The following is an 8358-nucleotide window of genomic DNA, read 5'->3' on the forward strand; positions in this document are numbered from 1 at the left end:
CTAACTCTTCCCACTTAGTGGGGCGCTCTGTCATTCCTGGGTTATGCTTCTGAAAATGGCCATAGAGGGGATCCCCAGGACTAGGAGGGGCCAGACCCAGCCTCTGCCAACAGGGCAGCCCAATAACCCTTCTGTATTCCGTGGTCTGATGCCAGTCTGGGTCCTACCAGGATGTAGCTTCTCCACCTGCAAATCTAGAAGCTGTGATTTGGGTACTAGATGGGGCCTGGAGTTGGAGCAACTCTGAGCACCTGATCCTGGGCCACAACTCAATGGAGCAACTTCAGGGCCTGAGGAAGTGACCAGTACCCAGGACGGCAGACTCCTGCTCAGTATGAAAGTTAGGGTCAAGCTCATGGTTGTGCTCCCCGATTCTCCCTGTGCTCCAGTGCTCTCTACACTCTTCACTTTTCCCGTGTTCCCACGCCTTACATGTTCCCAGTGCTTCCTGTACACCTATACTCACAGGTGCCTTATCACCTCCTGCTTGTGCTGACATAAATGACCTGAATGAGGAGACAAGCTTAATTCCAAAGGAGCCTCAAGGTCACCCCCAGCCAGTGTCAGCCTCAGGGCAGAGTCTTTGTTGGGGTAGTGTAAGGTTTGATCTCTGTGTATAGTAACAGTTGACCAAGAGGGAAGTGGTGGTCACACAGTGAGGGTGGAGCATGGTGCTATATAGAGGTCTGGCACAGCAGGAGGCAGGAAGCACCCCCAGGACAGTCAGAAAATTCTCAGTTGACAGCTGGTCGCCAGCCAAGAGAATGTGGCCAGGCTGGGTGGTCAGGCTGGGCCTGCTGCTGCTGCTACTGTGTGCCCCTGGCATCTGGGGCACTGATACCTGCCCAGGTGAGTGGGAGTGAGTGATGAGGGGGAGGGCTGAAGGGACAGCTACAGTGGACAACAACTGCATCCCTCACTCTGGATAATCTGGAGCAGCAAAGGACGTGTCTTGAGGCAACAAGCTAGGCCTCCTGAGAGTCTCAGGGTCACCCCCAGTCCCAGGACCCTGAGAATAGGCCACACAGGAGCTATCTGAGGACCCAGGACACCATCTGGGGAACTGGACTTACAGCAGGGTCTCCTCTCACCTGCCTGACTGCACCCCAAACCTGGCCCTGCAACAAACCCAAAGAACTGGGGGGTGAGGGTGGGTGCTGCCCAGCCAACCCAAGGGGGGGGCTGAAGGCGCTGTCTCGCTGTCTCTTTGCAGAAGTCAAGATACTGGGGCTGGGCAGCGAAGACAAACTCACCATCCTTCGAGGCTGCCCAGGACTGCCAGGAGCCCCTGGACCCAAGGGAGATGCAGGGGCTGCTGGAGAGAGAGGTAGGTGAGACCACTCAATTCTGTTCTGCCAGCTGGCAGGACCTGTGCCAAGGGGATCAAACAGAGAGAGCGTTCCCCCCCCCCCCCACTAGAGCTTGGGTGGTGGGGATCCAGCCCTGAGCTCTCAGTGCCAGTCATTGACCAGCTTGGATGCAGCTGGTGGGCAGGATCCTCCACAACAGTCTCTCTGTACAGGGAATGCTGGGGATATTCAGCAAACGAGGGGCCCTGCTCCATGTTCCAGAGGAGGGCTGAGTCAGTCTTCCCCCTAGAGTCAGGACCCCTGACAGTAGCTGGACTCCAGTTCTCCCCCACCAGAAGCCAGGCACACAGCTTAAACATAAGCACACAGTAGATCCAGAGAAACGCTGGGAAAAATCAGCCCAGGAGCAAGTTCTACAGTGTGGGGAGGGGAGGGGGGTTTTTGACATGCCCAGCAGTGCCCTAGGGGCGAAAAGACAACCACAGCCAAGCCCCAGGGAAGATCAAACAACCTAGGGGATCAGAACCCCCATCAAAGCTCCAGGGGGTCAGACACCTCAGCTGAGCCCCAGGGAAGATCAAACCAGACCCCCAGCTGAGCTCAAGAATGCACCTTGGTGTTTACAGGGGAACGAGGCTACTCTGGAGCCCCCGGGAAGGCAGGGCCCCCTGGACCCAAAGGTAAGAAAAGAGGTGCTCTGGGGATTCCAGATCAGGCCTGAGTGAAGAGGGTGGGTGGTCCCAGGGGCCTTTCCCCAGAGCCCATCTCCATAGGAAAACCCACATCAGTCCAGCCCAACACACAAGGCTTCTTCCTCGGAGAACCAGATGGGGCCGAGTCCCCCACTTGGGTCCTGACTGCGCCATGGGCCTGAGGTCCCTGCCTTCAGTTGACCCTCATCCTCCTGCAGGAGCCCCAGGAGAGAAGGGAGAACCTGGGGAGAAAGGTGAGCCACAGCCAGACAGGGGTCTGCTGAATGGGAAGGGGGATGCAGGGGGTGGGGGGGACGGGGGACCAGCTGGGACATCAGCTGGAGGCAGGGACAAGCATCCTGGGCTAGAGGGTGAGGAGGCCCCTTGGCACTTCACTCCTGGCTAGACCCTGAACAGAGGCCAGACTCAGCCCCCAACTGTCCTGAGTCCCACTCTCTGAATGTGCTTCTGGGAGCAGGAGCTCACACAGGGCTGAGCTGGGCTGACACATCACACTCACCAGGCCCAGAGATGACATGTCCCCACCCATCAAGGGGACCCTCTCCCCCCTCCACAGTTCCTGCTGTGGAGACTCTGTTCTGAATGGACAGAGTCTCCTGTGCTGCCCAGTCCCCTACAGCACCCCACACTCCCCACAGCCCAGTGAAGGGCCTGCCCCAGAATGGCCCTGCAATCAGCTATCCCCTCTGCAGGGGTACTGGAGGATGTGGACCTGGACATCCACTCATAGCCTCAGTTTCCCCAGGACCTCAGCAAAGACAAGGCACACAGAGAGCCTAGCCAGAGTGTGCTAACAGGCAGGAAATGGAAGTCTAAGGGCACCCTGTTGTTGGCTGGGGTATGGCCAAATGACAGTAACAGTTCCTGCTGTGTCCTCACAGGTGCCTGGAAGGCTGAACAATGTGACACAGGTGAGTGGGGCCAAAGCATCCAGTGGCCCTAAGAGTCAGGGCCTGAGGGGTGTGGCCCAGAAGTCTATCTGTCTAGTCTAGATTGGAGATGTCAGTGGCCTGTCCTCGCACCCATTTTGGCCAGAATTCACCTCCACCTGAGTCCAGCTACTCAGGTTTAACCCCCTAGTTCACTAGTTTTCCTGGTTTTCCCAGAGGTCCATGCTTGGTAAACCCCAGGTCCACTATCCCTAGCATCCAGGGTCCATTCCCAGGGTCCACACCCCAGGTTCACCATTCCAAGGTCCACCTCCAGGATCCACCCAGAATTCACTCCGGGCCCCCGGCCGTACCTCCCTGTCCAGGTCCACGGAGCTGCCACCAGCTGTTGTCCAAGGGTCATGCTCTCAACGGCTGGCACACCATCTTCCTGCCTGACTGCCAGCCCCTGGAGGTGCTATGTGACATGGACACGGATGGTGGGGGCTGGACTGTGAGTAGCAGCAGAATGAGGTGGGCCTGGGCTGGACACAGAGAAGAGCATGTGGCCTCCACGTCCTGCTCACTGCAGGAGCCATGTCCGTGGCCCCAAGGCCAGAACAATCAGAAATGTGGTAAGGGGAACCCAAGATCTACCCGGGAGAGGCACTACGATACCTGATGCCCCTTGTGGCAATGGGCATCATCGTCCTGTCTAATCCCATGGCCAGTGTGTCCCAATACCTGATCTCACGTGGCCCCCTGTGGTTCGGAACCCTTGCTCTGTGCCCCAGGTTTTTCAGCGCCGCAGCGATGGCTCCGTGGACTTCTACCGGGACTGGGAGTCCTACCGTCGGGGCTTTGGCAGCCGGCTGGGCGAATTCTGGCTGGGCAATGAGAACTTGCATGCGCTCACCTCCCAGGGTAGGCATCACACCCCATCTTCTCCCCAGTTACAGGGGTGGCTCAGGGGTTCCCACACCCAACATGGTGCAGCTGTCCTGAGACTCCACATCACCACGTCCTTTACCTACCCTGGTCATGGCCCAGAAGCTGGTGACTTTTGGGTTTGGGTGACTTTTGTCCCTATCCCCTGCCCATGGATCTGCAGTGATCCCTTACCGGCCAGATCTGGGGTGACCCATGACCCCCTTCTCACAGGCACCTGGGAGCTGCGAGTGGACCTGGTTGACTTTGAGGACAACCGCCAGTATGCCCACTATTCGTCATTCAAGATAGGCAGCGAGAGTGAGCAGTACCCGCTGCTGCTGGGGAACTTTGTGGGGGGCACCGCAGGTGAGGGCAGCACTTCTCCCTCCATCCTGAAGGGAAGCTATCGAGTTGGTGGTGGGAGTCGGTGCATCTGGAAGGTCCCTGGCCCAGCTGAGGGTCGTGGCCCCGAGGTGCCCCCAGTAGGCACTAAAAGCCACATTTCTCTGGGCTCACAGCTCATCCCTGATGCCACCCTAGAATGAGCCTGTGGACACAGAGGTTGGCTGTGACATCATTGCCTTCTGCCTACTTATGTGTGTCTGTCTAAAACTGAGGGTCAACACACCTGTGTGGTGTCTGAATTGGTGTACCCTAAAATGCTCAGCTCTCACTGCATCCACAGTCAGATGGGATCTGCACTCCATTCTGCAGATGGAGATGCTGAGCAGGTCTGTCTGAACTGAGCTCAGACAAATGTGGGGTTCTCCAGTCCTGGGGCCCTGGATATTCCCAAGCCTCTGTGTTGCCCCTCAATAGTTTTCCCTGGCTCTCAAGGCCATATCTGCACAATGGGGTACAGGCCAGAGGTGACCAGCTGGTGGGGAAATTGGCAAGTAGTCTCAGGAACTCCCATCTTTCTGTAGGTGACTCCCTCAGTTCACACAAGGACCGGAAATTCTCCACCAAAGACAGAGACAATGATAGTAATGGCTCTCAGTGCGCCATAACGTACCAAGGAGCCTGGTGGTACTACAACTGCCATGTGTCCAATCTCAATGGCCGCTACCTGGGCGGCAACCATAGTAGCTTTGCCAACGGAATCAACTGGAAGTCTGGGAAGGGCTACAACTACAGCTATAAGATATCAGAGATGAAGCTGCGGCCTGTCTAGTGGCTGTGCAGCCCATGGTATCTCCAATGATGCCCCACTCCATCTAGGGGACCTGATCACTCCTCACCCTGACCCAGTCTAGGATGATGCCGTGGCCTGTCATCGGGACTCACAATCTGGCAACCCAGAGCATCTTCCTATTGTATCTCAGTGGGCGTGCTGTCCCTTATTTTCACCACCTGCATCCTGACAATCGCTGCTTGTCAAAGTCCCCCTGGATCCCCGTGACTCCCCAAGTTCTGTCCTTAACCCCATGTTATAAAAGTGTTTGCTGCCTGATGTGTCTGTTCTGATGGTGTAGCTGGGTATGTGGGTGTCTCCAGGTGATGGGAGACAGCCTTCTAGGAGACCCCAGTATCTGGTAACAGAAACCCAGCACAGTGCTGGGTTCTGATAAATCCTTGCAACTTGTCAGATTGCATGACTGGACTGTGATAAGCTCAATGGCATAGTGGGGGTGTGATGCATGGATTGGCTTCTACCCCCAGCATCCCACAGACCTGGTCTGCCTCTGTGGTCCTCATGCAGGTGGAAGGACATTATACTTAAGGCCCCTGGCCACAAACAGAGCAGCTCCCTTGTGACTGTGATGGGGTGAGAACAGCCCTCTCCAGGCTGTAATGGGAGAAATTGGGGCTCACCCTGTTTCTCCTGGAGCCCCATTTTCTACTTAGGTTCTGTTTCTGCAGCCCCTCCTGACACCTTCCCTGCTGTCCCACCCTCCCCTCTCCCCCACTTTCTCTCAGCCAGAAATTTCACACAGTTGCACTGTCTCGGCTTGATCTGCTTTGGACCCTGAGAATCAGGGATCTTTCTCAGGAGAAACGGCACAGCAGAAACTCCAAAGCCTCAGAAAATGCCCAGAGCCTGGCTAGCCTGTGACTTGGGGTCCAAAGCCAATTCACTTGAATGCAGGCGAGTTCAAGGTTAGGCTTGTATTTGGGTGGCCTATCCTTTCCCCTAGAGAAGCACCCACCAGTCCTGTCCTAACTCATTGTCCTGAATCCTGGTTAGCCAGGCATGAACACCTTAGTCTAGAGTACACCCCTTTGTCCATCTGCATCTGAGGGAGCAGATGGCTTCATGTGAAAGGAGTGAGATCAGGACAAACTTATTCTTAGAGCCCCACTTTGTTTAAAATTAAATGTCGCCTTTTATAGTTTGACAGCTCTGTCCTGGGGTCCTATGGTGCAGGTGGGCTTGTGTGTGTGCATTTGTGTGTGTATATGTAGGGGGAAGAGCAGGGGTAGAGAAATTTCTTTTTTTTGGGGGGGGTGTCACACCCAGCAGCACTCAGGGGTTACTCCTGGCTCTATGCTCAGAAATCGCTCCTGGCAGGCTCAGGGAACCATATGGGATGCGTGGATTTGAACCACCGACCTTCTGCATGAAAGGCAAATGCCTTACCTCCATGCTATCTCTCTGGCCCCATTTCTAACACAGATATTTGGATAGAGTTTTAGCACAGGCTCCTGTATGGGGGGATTGGGGACTATGGAAGAGTTTGATTCATCTCTTGGGGTACAGGGATGCTTCACACATACCTGGAGCCGCCCCCTAAATCACATTCCCCAATCCCCACTTCTCCTGGAGCAGGAGCTTTTCTGGGTGCTCTGAGGGTCCCCACTGGTCAGGTCTAAGCAGCACAGTGCCCTCCTGCTCCCACCCAGGTTGGCAGAGCCAACCCTGAGACACCCCACCCCACCCTACCCCCAGTGCTCTCAAAAAGCCCAAACATGCGAACCCAGATTCGGGAAGGAAAGAGCCCAGCTCAGCATGTGCTTTTGCCCACTTCCTCTGTCAAAGGGAGCCAGAACCCACTCAGCAATTTGAAAGTTCAGGAACCCTGATGTGACGCCCTGCAGGAAGTGCAGAATCAAGCAGGGGAAGGGGAGAAGCATGATCTGCCTGTCATTTCCTATGAAGGGGCAAAGGGCATGAAGAGGGCAAAGGGAAGAGTTTGAGGCCTCGTGGGCTCCAGTCCCAAGAAAGTGGGTGCCAGGTCTGGGTGGTCTCTTGCTAGCCAGAACAGGGCAGGATGTGGGGGATAGTGGGACTCACCCCCAAAAGTTCAGTTCCCTATGCACTACAGCCCCCCTCTATTATCCTGGCACTGGACAAGGAAGCTTCTCCCTCCCTGAGGGAACTGGCCCTAAGACAGTGTTTTGGCAGGAGAGGAGGGGAGGGGAGGGCTGTGTGCTAGAACCAGATTTTAGAACCAGCAACTGTACCACAAAACCCTGGCAGTTAAAATCCCTCCTCTTCCTTCTTTAGCCCAAGTTTGCTCCATTTTTATTTTTGGGGGAGAGGGGGTTGAGTCAACCTGGCTATGCTCTGGACTGAGTCCTGGTCCCTGGTGTCATCTCTTCACCCCTTTTGTGGGAGGACTTTGGTGAGAAGCACCTTAATGTGGAGTTCTTTGTGGGGAACTGGCCTTTCTCTGCTTTTAGAGAACTGGTGTGGCTAGACAGGACATCCCAGCTATGATTACAGCTCTGAAGACTCCTGTGCCTGCCTCTCACCTTTTCAGCACCCCCACACCTCCTTACTCACATGCCCCGCACTCCCCCTGAGGGACTGACCCCCTGGGCCTCCAACACCAAGGGAAAGAGGGAAAGGCCAGGTCTGAGCACACTCAGTGCTGTCATGAAGGGAACCCCAGCAGACATTCTTCCTTTCTTCATTTGATTTCTTCTTCTTTGGGGGAGCCACCCAGTGTAACTCAGGGATTACTCCTGGGTCTGTGCTCAGAAATTGTTCCTGGCAGGCATGGAGGACCATATCGGATGCCGGAATTTGAACCACTGTCAGTCCTGGGTCGGCCGCTTGCAAAGCAAATGCCCTACCACTATGCGATAAACCTCTCTGACCTCCATTTGATTTGATCTCATTTTACTTTAAGAGACTCCTCAGCAAGTGCTCAGGGGACTTGGAACCATGTACTGTGCTACTCGCCCAGTCTGAAATGCACTCAGTGCTTAGGCCCATGTGGTGCTGGTATTAAAATTGGGGTCCCACTCCTGGCCTGGCACATGGGCCCTCCTAGCCCTGGCCCTGTGGCCTAGAGAAATCGAGAGATAGGAGCAGGGTGAGATTGTCCTGGGCAGAGGTCAGTGTGGAAGGATAGAGGGGATTAGAAGGACTACAATGGATTAAGCAAAACACTCTCCGGAAGAGGTAGAATCTTTGCTGAAGACCAGAGCACATGTAGACCATTTGCCTCTGAAGGAAGGAACAAAATTCCCAGCTCAAGATTGCTGAGGCATCCCCCAACCCGACACAGCCAGGCAATGCATCTGGGGGGGGGGGGGATCCGGGTCCTGGAAAGCACCTCACAGCTGGGCATGTGGATAATGGCCTGT

General features: G+C 55.4%; 1 protein-coding gene across 1 annotated transcript; it reads left to right on the plus strand.

Annotated features, from left to right (window-relative positions):
• Nucleotides 1-594: 594 nt before the first annotated feature.
• LOC126009556 (ficolin-2-like) lies at nt 595-5275 on the plus strand. The gene is made up of 9 exons (XM_049774061.1): nt 595-849; nt 1214-1327; nt 1937-1990; nt 2221-2256; nt 2905-2934; nt 3279-3406; nt 3687-3816; nt 4054-4188; nt 4749-5275. The coding sequence occupies exons 1-9, from the start codon at nt 669-671 to the stop codon at nt 4994-4996; spliced, it is 1056 nt and encodes a 351-aa protein (XP_049630018.1). The 5' UTR covers nt 595-668; the 3' UTR covers nt 4997-5275.
• The last annotated feature ends 3083 nt before the right edge of the window (nt 5276-8358 follow it).

Source organism: Suncus etruscus, chromosome 5 (genome assembly GCF_024139225.1).
Source record: "Suncus etruscus isolate mSunEtr1 chromosome 5, mSunEtr1.pri.cur, whole genome shotgun sequence".
In the NCBI taxonomy this organism is placed as follows: Eukaryota; Metazoa; Chordata; class Mammalia; order Eulipotyphla; family Soricidae; genus Suncus; species Suncus etruscus.